Source organism: Anoplophora glabripennis, unplaced genomic scaffold, assembly GCF_000390285.2.
Source record: "Anoplophora glabripennis isolate ALB-LARVAE unplaced genomic scaffold, Agla_2.0 scaffold239, whole genome shotgun sequence".
NCBI lineage: Eukaryota > Metazoa > Arthropoda > Insecta > Coleoptera > Cerambycidae > Anoplophora > Anoplophora glabripennis.
In genome coordinates, this window is record NW_019416322.1 from 646 (window position 1) to 13747 (window position 13102).

Consider the following 13102-nt stretch of genomic DNA (forward strand, 5'->3'; position numbering starts at 1 on the left):
TACCACTTTTTCATGAATTTTTGCTATTTTTTACCCGTTTTTTGAGGTTAGGAAATTCCTGTGATGTTAGGCCGGTGTCCCATGCATCCGATATCTCACGTACGATATCCGATAATATTTTAATTCGTACGAATGATAATATTCCGGTGTCCCATGCATCCGAAATCCGATGTACGATATCCGAAAATATTTTACGTATGATAATATTGAAATTCAAATGCATCCGAAATTAATCTCATAGAAATCAAGTATAGAACCATGGAATTTATTACAAGATGAAGGTGAAACATTTTCAAATGACAACCATAGATATATATCGTAGAAAATATACGTAGTATTGTATTTTCTACATTCGACATTATAATATAACATTTATTTGACAGTAAATATACCAAACAACAATCATAGTTAAGAAATAAAAAAGTGAGGTTAAAAAACGTACGATTTCGGATAAAAGTTAAAATTATTTCTACTTTTTCCGACTTTGTATGAATTTAAAAAATTTCGGATGAAAATGAACGATAAAAATTTGAATGTATATTAACCAATAGGAACACTTTCGGACCTTTGTATCGTCGGAATTCGGATGCATGGGACACCGGCCTTATAGTTCAATTCTGACACCATATTCGTGATCAGGAGGCAAAAATACTACAGATAACATATGTCGCATGAAATGTACAGACAACTTTTCTTTTTTTGTGTGACTGTGTAATCGTCTGTTGAATGTATTGTACATAGGTACTTAATGAACACCCTATATATAAATAATGTTAATTATTTTTAGGATGAACAAAGGAGATCCAAAGAATTACTGGCCAGAATGGAACGTGAGAAACAACTCCAACTTGAAAATGCTAGCATTCGATTACAATCTTCTGAAACAGAATGTTCCAGTTTAAAAGAGGAAATAGCTAGGCAACGAACACGAATAGATAAATTCGAAACTCAAAGACAAGAAATGATGGATCAAATACAGGATCTTACTAATGATCTCAACCGAAGTAAAGAGGAAATGAAAACTTTCAAAGAACAAGAAAATAGGTAATTTCACCACTATTAAATAATTATGTGCCTGAATTGTAAATAATTTTTTTATGAAAAATGGAATATATTTATAGGTTAAAACGAGATTATGACATCCAAACACATTTATTGGATGAACTGTCCAAAGAAGTTGAAAGACTAAGAATGGAAACTCGTACACCAGCTTTGCCAACAACTTCCCCAGAAACTTTAAGATTAGAGGAATTACATGAAGAAATGTCTGCCCTAAGAGCCGAAAATTCCCATCTCCAGGAAGTAAACGAAGAACTACAGGCAAGCCTTCTTCATGCAGGATTGGAGACTGGGAGAATGCTTACTACTGGTGAAAATAATCTTGCCGCAGAACTGGACATTATGTCTCAGGATGAGGTCAGTTGTTTATTTGTTATTTTACTGAAGTATACAGCATAATTATTAATTTTTAAGGTAACGCTTTTTTAAAATGTCACATAGCTTGAACTATTTCCATAAAACAAATATTTTCGTAGTTTTATCATTTGACAAAAATTTTAAATATGTTCTGGGTGAAAGAAAAACTTCAGCAAAACTTTCAAGAAAATTGGGATACATTATTATTTGTGCTAATTTTAATATTTTTCTGAAGATGGCACAATTACAGAATGTATTTGTTTTATGGAAATTAATTTTTTTTAAATGATCCAATGTATCAAAATTAGTCAAGTACTTTTTCTCTCCTAGCAGTCTTGAGACCAATATCAAAAATAAATAATTAGATAAATAAAATGGAGTGAAATTGTAAAAGAATATTGTTAAGTTTCAATATATCTAAGAATTGTAATAATTTAAAAAACTAAACAAAATTTAAAAAATAGCAGTGCTACTGGCTGTTGAACATTAGCAAAACCCTCCAGCAAAAAAGGTCTCTATTCTTAATTATGAAATTGTCTTGCATGTCTAAATAATGATCCATTATAATGCAGAGATTTTAGAAACTTTATTTTCAAAGCTAAATACAACAATGGATTGAAGTAAAATATGAATACCTCAAAAAAATAGAAGCATTGAATTTAGATGTTGGAACAGATTTTAATATACTCAGTATCTTTTATTGATTATCATAAAACAAAGTAGTTATCACACTTGAGAGATAAAATGTAAAAACAGTGTTGCTGCATTTGGAATTGATTCAAATCAGATTTAATAAAATGTATTTGTAACATATTTAATATAACAGTTATATACATATAGAAAATATAGGTTGAAAATGAAGACATAATTGATGTATATTGAATAAATAATAAACTTTCTGTAATTATGGAATGCATATCCTTCCAAACAACTGGCGGAAGTAAACGAGATAAAGGAATAAATTACAATAAATAAAATTGTTTATTTTGGTAATTAAATAATTCTTCATCACTAATGCGCAGGCCTAGGAGCGCGCGCAGCGGTGCTGGGGACGTACCCCAGGCCACGCCCTTTACCCCACTCCACAGGACTAGAGGCGCGCGCAGAATTGACGTCATCGCGTACGTAAGCGAGACTCCCCACCCTACTTCTGCTACTGTACTGCGTAAACCTAGATGCGCACGCAACGACAATGCACGTTTGCAGTTTTTTTAATATAGCACGAAAACGAAGCAACATTTCGGTATAGTTCATAGAAAAAATTTTGTAGAGAATTAAATTTCCCATAGAAATGGCTTATTTAAAGAAATTAAAAGAAAAATTTTATGCAAAAATTCGTTGAACAATTTTAAAATAAGCAAGATTTTTTAATTTTTATTTTACTTTTTTGACTAATTTTTTGTTTTAGTAGAAGTAGGCAAAGAAAATTGCTGTACAAAAAACTAGATGAGTTTCCCTTCGAAATGATGCATTTTCAAAAGTTTTTGGACTAATATTTACTGAGTTATAACCGGTCAAACTTAAATATTTTTTAGATTTTCGTCGTTTTTAACATAATGATTATAATTCTTATTACTTTTACAACAAATTGGTTCTTTACTTAATAAAAAATTCTTTCAAAAGTTTTGTTAATAATAAATAAAGATTTTCACAACTTACAGTCAAAAAAGTAAATAAAATCAAAAAATCTTATTTTCTGCTTTTTATTTGTTGACGACTTTTTGTATAAAATTTTCCTTTTAAATTTTTTAAATAAGCCATTTCGATGGGAAATTCAATTCTTTACATAATTTTTCCTATGAACTATACCGAAATTTTGCTTTATTTTCGTGCTATTTTAAAAAAACTGCAAAAGTGCATTTTCACCCCTATCTTCAATTTCAACCCTCTAATTTAATAGCACCCCGCGGTTTTTTCATGACCCGTCAAACAAGTCGTGTGATGAAAATTCTTGAACGTCTCATTTCGATAATAAAAACTATGTGTTGGAACTGTTGGATTATACTAAATTCCTCTAACAATGTACAGTACTTTGTGAAAACACATGACCAGGAACATCTTACTTAATGGCTACTCTATTATTTTCAAATGTGTCGAGTATTTATTTTACCAAACCTCTATTTTGGGTGAAACCACCACATATGTCAAAATCTTAGTAAACAACAGGTGTTGCAGGACACTTTTACCTCCGGTAGCGTTGTAGAGTAATCATCATAGTTGTCGGATGATTCTCAGCGCCACCTATAACAGGTATTTCGAGGAAGAGCGTCACGCTAGTCGATTTGTTCAGCCTACTAGATACACCCTCGGAATGGTAATCTAGGTCTCAAACGCTTGCAACAAAATATAACAGTGTATTTTAGCAATGGAAGAAAAGTTTATTGTAAATTTTTACAAACATTGTGACACCACAGATAAAGAGATGATACAATGCAATTAGGTGGTAAAAGTAAGAAATAGCTGTGTTTACATTTTTTGGTTTTTTTTGAACTCTTGAGACTTATTTTCCTCTAAATACTTTTTACGAAAATAAAATATCTGAAAATATGGAATCGTTATAAAAACCTAAAAGCAAACAAAATGGTGTATTCTTTTGACTCTGTTCTCAAAATTCGTTGCCGTTATCAGTACGACGGTAACATGTTGAATACCTCCAGCCCACTTCTAAGTCATAATATCATGTTAACTAAGAAAAATTTTAAATTCGTGTTTGAATAAATTTTGTAACCCATGAGTGGAAACGACTCCATTTCTAAAAGTTAAATATTCTGCGAGTCCCCACTTTTGTTCTATGTTAGTGTCCTAATGTCGTATTGATTGGATTCTATTTTAGGTGCAGAAAGCTTTAAAAGAGCAACAAGAAGTTAATAGACAATTGAGGACTTACATTGAAGGCATATTACTCAACATTGTTGAAAATCATCCCCAACTTCTTGAAGTAAAACATCAAAGGCCTATTTAATAAATTTTATGTACCTCAATTCTTCGGTACAAATAATTGGCCTTATTTTTTTGTAATCTCCATTTCCTATTTTATTTTTCAGTATCATTTTCAAATTGGAAAAATGATATGATGAGAAATGATGCAAAACACGATATCGTTTGTTTTTATCCGTCCGTAATGTGATTATACACTGTGATTGATGTGTTTTGTTCTTGTAACTATAAGAATTGAAGAACGTTATTTGTACATTCAAATAATAGGGTCATATCTATATATTTTTTTACAGTTATGATCGTTAAATTTAAAATATATTTTATCCATGTATATAATAGGAAATTGTAACATATCTAAGTAACTGACTCGAATTAGATAATAGACTAAATAATAGAATAAATGTACTTATTTTTGTATTACCATGAATATTAAATCTTGCATATGTCTAATATTAAAATAAATCTTTACACATTTTGCCGTCATTTCTTTTATTCTCGTCGTTTATACAGGGTGTTTAATTAAGAAGACACAATTCAATGGAAGATTGTTGACACCAGGTAATGGCTTCTTTTCAATTGATAGGATGCCAAATTTTTTATAATCGTATTCTTTAAGGTGAGTACATGTAATCTAAACTTTTCTGTTCTCATGTATAAGTGCTATAAATTTAAATTTCTTCAATCTAAAACATAAAAACAAAATTAAATATACAGGGTGGGCCATTAGTGTGAGAGAGCAAAATAACTCCCTTGTTATACAGAATCAAGTAACCTAACAAAATTAATTTGGTGGAGTATAGGAGTCTTTGCCTAACATTTGCCTATAACTGTCAAATATTTTTGCTCTAAGTGTTAGTAGTTGAAAAGTTAATATAACTTCTTCGAGGACATGTTTTTTCCAAAATTCGAAGAATTTTCTACATGTTAAACTGTTTATATTGCCATATATTCTCTCTATAATTTTCTCAGAAATCTATGTTTATAAATAAACAGGGTGTTCCATTTAAAATGTAATATCTGGAGTGTCCGGTTTTTACTCATCGCCCTGTGTGTTTCAAATTAATTTTGTCCTTTAGGTTTTTTGATTCTGTACAACTTTTATATAAACCTTTTTTCTGTATTATGAATAACAAGGGAGTTATTTTACTTTCTCACTAATGGCCCACCCTGTATATGGGGTGTTCCATTCCAAATTATTAAGGTCATGATCCGACCATTTTTAATTTTCTTGATTTTTTGGGATTATTTAGTACCCATTTGGAGTAATTTTTTCAAATTTTTATTTCTACCCCACAAGTTATGAGCATTTGAATATTTTGGGTAAAAACATGCAGACGTTCAACACATTGCATGAAGATACCCAAACGTCCACCACACCCGTCAAATGGCCTCAGACGGCGAATTAAGAAAATCGTCGACCTTTTGAAAATTTTCAACAACCTTTTGAATTTCTTAACGTCGAGCCGCAAAGACGACACCAAGCCGGCGTAGCCACCCCCCGTGATAACCGCGTCCTGTGCCGCAACCTCCCTACAACCGCCGACGAAGCCCTCTAGCCCCCGAGCCAACGACCAGCGCGTCTGCACCGGAAGTGAAGAGGGGTCCTAAACACGGTTTTCCTCGTCCCGTCATACGCGTTACAAACCTATTGATGATGCTCCGGGGAGAAGCTGGCTGGTCTCAGAGCAACTGGAACCCGTCCAGGAGACAGACAATCCTGAATCCAGCCCAAAAACACTACCGGAACATGGCGCCCAACGTGGGGCTATGTCGCCATATGAAACAAGTGCCAGCGTTCCGCGACATTTTGTATGCTAATACTTACTTCAGGATAGACGTCACTCTTAAGTTATAAAAGGCAAATAAGACAATATTTTAAGTGTTTTCATATAAAAGTAATTTATTAAGCAAAAAACATATGTAATGATCGTTTTATACAATATATGTTGATTTCACATGCATGTCATTAATTTTGTATTGACTATCCAAGGAGCAATTTGCTATACCAGCTCCTGTTAACAGTATAAATATTCTTTATTCTAAAAGGCTACCGAGATATATTTGGAATAGTATAAAACTCATAACCGTAGGAAGAAAAAGTAAATATTATTGTCAGTAATAGAAATAACTGTTTATTGATAAAAAATTGTATTGTGCATATAGCTCGAATAATTGATTTAATCATTATTGATATAAAATTTGATACAAATAACGTATGTTCATACAATTATTACAATGAATATGTTCAAAAAGCGATGATAGTAGATATAAAATGTGATGCTTTTTCATTTTTAATTTTTATCACATTTATATTATGTTTTAAAAACCTAACAAGTATAAATACAATTATTATAATTGCTATGAATTACTTAATGTAAATTATGCTTTTTAACAGACTACTGTGTTCATTCTTTAAACAAAGTAAATCAAGGCAGTACATTTTTCTCTTTATCATCATACTCATAGGAAAACTATTGCTCTATTAGTTCTACATAATTTGCTGGAAACAACCCATAAGTAATACCATCAGGAGCTAAACCTTGCCACCATCCTTCATCAACTTGTTCTATATTAGTAATTATATCACCAGGATCGAAGGAAATTTCCGTATCATCGGCTGAAAAAGTCGTTGATTTTCATAAATATTAAACTTCTTGAATAAGTACTCTTAAAAACAAAATTAATACTACGAGATATAAATTAATAATAATAATAGCATCTTCAACATTGGATGTTATTTTCAGTCACATTTCAAATAATCGTTAATAACATAGACCGTGTCCCGATTTTCAGGTTAACACCTCTGGAAATGTGAGAAGGCTTCCCGCAAACCAATTTTTTTACAAATAGTATCCTGAAGGGAGGTTATATTCTACTAATCATTTTATTGACGTGACAAAATCCTGGCCTACTACGATTTTTTAATAAGGCGTTTTTCCAGGAAGGAAACTGGTATTGGGCATTTTTTTATCAAAAAGATAATATTACCAGGTTATTCAACATCCATTAAAATACTCATATACCAAATTTGATCGCCAAATGTCTATTGAGTGTTTTTTTATGGTCAAACATCGAAAAATCAGATAACTAAAAATTATAATAAGCAGGTCAAAGATTGCCATGAAAGTGAAAACAAGTACCAATCGGACAAAGAAAACATACAAACACTATAAATTTAACACTTTCGATTGCGGCCATAGTAAAAATGTACTGAATTATAAATACAGTTGTTAAAAAAAAAATTGCAAAACAATATAAATTTTAGTTTTCTCCACCAAACCTTCTTAAATTTAAAAATACTTTCTGTAAGGATAAATAATAATACAGGAGGCTATGATGAAAAATGAAAGCTTTATTGTTGACATTTTTGACGTTTAATTGTTAGTGATAAACTATTTAGTGTTATAAAGCAAGAATCTCTTGCAGTCGTGGCAGAATATTTATCTTTACAAGAAAAAATTGAAATTGTTTGATTAAGGGGTGAAAATTTCCTTCGTTTTAGAGAAATTGCAGAAATATTTAATGGGCGGCACCAGAATAAAATCATATCTTACATTACTGTTCGCAGAATCAACAAGTTGTTTGATGAAACTGGTAAGAAATTTAGTAATTAATATGTAGTATGCATTTCCCCCAAGTTTCTTCAGACATTGGAATGGAATTTTGTTTGTGGGCACAGGGAAATTATTTAAATGATAATAATTTTCTGGGCAATATTACGTTCACTGATGAGGCTACCTTTACGGCAAACAAATTCGTATCTTCTCAAAATATCAGATTTTGGAATGAAAATAATCCTAATTTTGTAATTGCAGCAAAGAGGCAATATTCCCAGAAAGTTAATGTGTTTGGGGAATTTCAAAGCACAGGGTAATAGATCCTTTCTATTTTTGTAATAACTTAAATGGTGAAGTATTTCTTCAGTTTATAAATAATGAATTATGGGACATTATACAGGATATTCCTTTATCAGAAAAAATAAATATTTATTTACAGTTGAGTGGAGCTCCAATCCACAACACTGTCGCAGTCATTAATTAGTTACACCAGTTTCGGAATAAGTGGATTGGGAGAATGAGTCCAGTAGTACAATGGCCACCAATATCTCCTCATTTGTCCCCTATGGACTTTTACTTTTGGGGTTTTATAAAACAAAAAGTTTATAAAAACAGACCAAGGAATTTGGATGACCTAAAGAACCGGATAAGACAAGCTTGAGCAGAAACTACTCGACGGGAGCTATGTAAAGTATTTTTAAATTTAAGAAGACGATTGGAAAAATGTGTCCGACTGGAATGAGGTTTGGTGGAGAAAACTAAAATTTAATTTATACTGTTTTCCAATATTTTGTTTAATAACTTGGTATTTATAATTCATTACACCAGTAATATTATCTTTTTGATAAAAAAAATGCCTAATACCACTTTCTGGAAAAACGACACTAATAAATCGTAGTAGGCCAGGTTTTTGTCACATCAATAAAATGATTAGTAGAAAAATATTCTTAAAATAATATATTTACCTGCTTGATAGTCATATAAAGCCCTAGCCCGAAATAATGGGTTACCCAAACCATAAATATATTCGTCCACAAATTGTTGATCGGTTATTTGTTCGACATTTTCCAGTACATCGCCTTTATTTTCTTGGGAACTACTTTTCTCTACAGGAGTTGACGCAGGAGAATTTTTAATATTATCTTTGGGAGACCGTTTAATTGTTGAAAATTGATTATTTTCATCATCGCTCGTGTTATCAATTTTATTGTACATATTATTCTCGACAGACAATCTGAAATGAAATTTTTCCTTAAAAATTCAAAGCTTCAGTACTCTATTTTGAGGTTTATCTACGCCTAAAATTCCTTATAAAGCAGACAAGTGTAGCTACTTGGTTAATGAGGTTAGAATGTCTATCGAGCCATGCTTCTTTGATTTGGGTACCTATTTACATTGGGTATCCCAATATTCACACAAGATTTGAATTTTGCGCCATTTATGCGGTAAAGTGTAGCCCATTGGCAAAAAAAATACAGCGTGAAAGCTACCAGTTCAGGGTTTTAAAAATGGAGCAATATACGAAAAAACAAAGCGTTATCATTGTTGAGCAATATTTTAAAAACAATGAAAGTTTGACAGCTACAGTCCGCAATTTTCTTACAAAATATGGTCGGAATAGTTTAATTTCATCAATTGTGAAGAGATTAATTGAAAAATTCAGCGAGACTAGATCAATTAGTGATCTCAAACACTGGCCGTCCCTCAACAAGTCAAAAAAATTATCTATTAAACTTAATACATGCTGAATTTGCAGCAGCATATCAATGTATATCTAATCATATTTTTTTAACAAATTTATACTTACTCGGAAACTTCATTAATAATTTGCTGAGACTTTAAAATAGAGTTCCTAACCGGTTTTTCAGGTATCTTACTGGTGAATTCCTTCCCACTTTCTATAGCAATTTGTTTTTCAGATTGCCTGATCTGATCGATAGTGTTGTTTCTTATTAAAGTCTGTTCTTCTCTCATTTTTGTCTCCTTCTCTTCTCTTTGAGCAATTTCCAGCTCCAATTTGTATATTTCAGACTGTTTTTTCTTTTTCTCCTCGTCTAAACGTTTCCTTTCTTCTTCCTCTTCCTTCCTCCAGAACTGATCACGTTCTTGCGAATTTATTTCTTTAACTGGATTTACTCTTTGATAAGTAGTACCTACTGGAGCGACAGGTTCTATTATCTCCGGTTTCACCTTAAATCTATATTCAGAGCCTCCTTTCTTCAGGTTTTCAATTATAAGTTCCGGTTCAACTTCGTCTTCGTTTCTTGCATTTATAGTTAAATGAGCCCCTCTAAAAAATTTTTCTATGTCACGTAAATGATTCGCACACATTCCCTTTCTAACTGTATTTGCTCCTTCTCCTTGCCAGTTTATTAAAACGTATTTGTCTAATGAGGTTTTGGGATCAGTCATTTTGACAAAGGCGTACATTATTTTTCCACTATTGAGATCTTCTCTCAGTTCTTCAATTCCCTCACAGCCAGTAGAAACCACCTTTAATGAATTTGTTTGTCCTTCATATCCGAACAGGGCCCTGAAAAAAAAATTGTACTGTATTACTAAATTTTATTAGGATCTTAATACTTTAGTTAGTCGATTATACATCAGATACCAATAAAAATATCTTTTTCTTTCTAAATACATGAATATCTACGATTTATTAAATTTTTACCGCAATTTTATTTAAATGCAGGCTATGAATTTATATAATAACAATAATAATAAAATGCCTTTATTCATATTAATAAAACAATTAACATCTAAGTGAACAGAGATGGTAAAGTTGAACATCGTTGCTCTTCCACCCAATCATCCCAGTAAATATTACATAGAATACAGTCATGTTAAAAAAGGAAACCAAAAAATAACGGAAACCACAATTGGAGAAAATAACACATATTAACTTGTAAATATTATAAAATTCTTTTAGAATACTTTGAACTGTTCTCTGAAAGAGTAAATAGATGAAAATTTTTAATTGTGAAAGCTGCTACCTTTTAATGAGTTATTGTATAAATATTTGGAACATTTTAACATTTAACTTTATATATGAGACAAGCTAAATACAATTTTGTTTTTTTTTTTGAATACTTTCCTTATCTTTATTTAAAATAGCTGGCCAATAAACTATATCACAGTATGACATATAACTAAGAATTAAAGTACCACTTGTTGACTGAGACAATCTTTAGAAATAAATAAACAACTATTTTTTTATAATACTTCTTATGTTCAGAAAAACTAAGTACTAAGTTTCTGCAACAACTCTTAGATACGATAAGTTTATTATTAATTTTTATTGTAAAATTAGGGTCGTTCTTACTGAAAAGTAGATTAGTTTTAGCTTCATTTAAAATTAAACCATTGTTAAGAGATATCGAAGAATCTGCATTAATATTTTGAACAGTTATTTTAATAGTTCTCTTGGAGGAATGAAATATTAGTTGGCAGTCATCAGCATATTGATGTAAGATGGAATAATCCAAATAATGGCATAAATCAGTAGTATACATGGAAAATAATAATGGACCTAACACATTTCCTTGTGGAACACCTGTATTAATTTTACTTAAATATGAAAAATTATTGTCAATAACAACTTCTAGGTATAAGAAATAATTTGAAAAAAAAATGTATCAAGTCTGAGACCAAAATATTTTAACTTAAGCATAAGTACGATGATCAATAGTGTCAAATGCTTTACTATAATCTAACAGCATCAGAAAGTAGGCAGACATTCTCATCAGTCATATTTTAAAAAGCTTATCAGTTACATGCAGCAAAGCTGAAGTAGTACCGTGTTTACAAGAATCCAGATTTTTAAAAAAATTATTGAGAAGATGGGTAAACACTTATTGCACGAAAATGTGACATTAATTTTCCATAACTTGGGATAAAAAAAATACAAAATGAGGCCTGGTCCTTAATCATGGCTCAAAATTTGTAGATATACAGGGTGAATTTTAAATTTTCACTAAAACTTCTAATTTATTCTTATTTCTTATTACTTAAGTAAACATATATCTATATAAATTGAATTATAAAAAAAGTATTCTTTGCTGCATTAAGTACCAAGTTAGTGTTTAAATTTTAGGAAAACATCACAAATTCGGAAAATTGCTGCTTATTATTCCTTAGAAAATTCAAAGTTCTACATCAATATTTTTTTAATTTCTTAATAATTAAATTGTATTTGTAACAAAACCTTCATTTGCAATATGTTTTTTCCAAATTATTAACATTTTTTTAGATAATAATCTTGAATTTTAGTAGGTAAGTATAGTTTTTTAAACCTACATTGTAGTACATTACTTATCCTTATCAGAAAACAAACATTTCCAATTTGTAAATAATAAAAAATAGGTAATATTATATATTAGGTACTTCAATATTATTTACTGCTTAGTAAGTACAGAGATTTTTATTGATAAAAAAATAAAAAGTACCTTACCAATTTGTTTTACTTTTTTCATTTAAAACATCTTTCCAAGCATTCTGTAATGATGCATTGTTTTTACTTAAATCAAGTGACATTTTCAAAACATACAAAAACAAGCACTTTTTCAACAGTAACACCGATTTCTCAACTATGGTCCTCTTCTATAAAAAAACAAATACTGTTTTGCCAATGTCAAAGTCAAAACCATGGAGATAGTAGAAAACAGACGACACATGGTAGGATCAACATAAGCTACTATAAAGATCAGGTATCCGGTGCAGCCATTTTGGTTGTTGTTTTTTTGACAGAGCTATATTGAGCGGAACTGGATTAGAATAAGAAAAAGATACAAAAATTGTGAGGGACGCCCATTTTATGAACTGTTATAGTATTTTTTGCAAATGTAGGATGGTTTGGTATTAATATCTAGATGCTTTGGATGTATTTTTTCTTTTTCTATCTGCAATAAATGAAAATACAAAGAGATACATCCAGATCTTAATATCGAACTTACCTTATGTATTTACCGAGCATAAAGTTATTGTAACTGAGCAATGTTTTAACTATGAATGTAACGTATGTATATGCGAAATTTGGTCCATCCACATGTAACGTCCGTGACTGTTTATACATACTTTCTCTGTCATTGTACTACAATGATCTCGTTGGAACGGTTACGTGATATGTACAAAGTTGAAATTAACATTAACCAACTTTCATCCGTTTTGACCTTGACGGATTGTCAAGTCGGTTT

The 13102-nt window shown here is 30.8% G+C and overlaps 2 protein-coding genes across 3 annotated transcripts; one reads left to right on the top strand and one right to left on the bottom strand.

Moving 5' to 3' along the window:
* Positions 1-787: 787 nt before the first annotated feature.
* Positions 788-4414, top strand: LOC108911145 (rab11 family-interacting protein 4; the record flags this gene model as incomplete). 2 transcript variants are annotated; one of them, XM_018715989.2, is given in 3 exon segments in its annotated part: positions 788-1044; positions 1122-1416; positions 4250-4414. In XM_018715989.2, coding segments are annotated over 3 exon segments (681 nt in total), but the record flags the coding sequence as incomplete, so codon positions are not given.
* Positions 4415-6232: 1818 nt separating this feature from the next.
* On the bottom strand, positions 6233-12522 carry LOC108911142 (drebrin-like protein). The gene is made up of 4 exons (XM_018715986.1): positions 12361-12522; positions 9718-10443; positions 8876-9144; positions 6233-6970 (listed from the first exon to the last, which is right to left on the bottom strand). The coding sequence occupies exons 1-4, from the start codon at positions 12441-12443 to the stop codon at positions 6825-6827; spliced, it is 1224 nt and encodes a 407-aa protein (XP_018571502.1). The 5' UTR covers positions 12444-12522; the 3' UTR covers positions 6233-6824.
* Between the last annotated feature and the right edge of the window lie 580 nt (positions 12523-13102).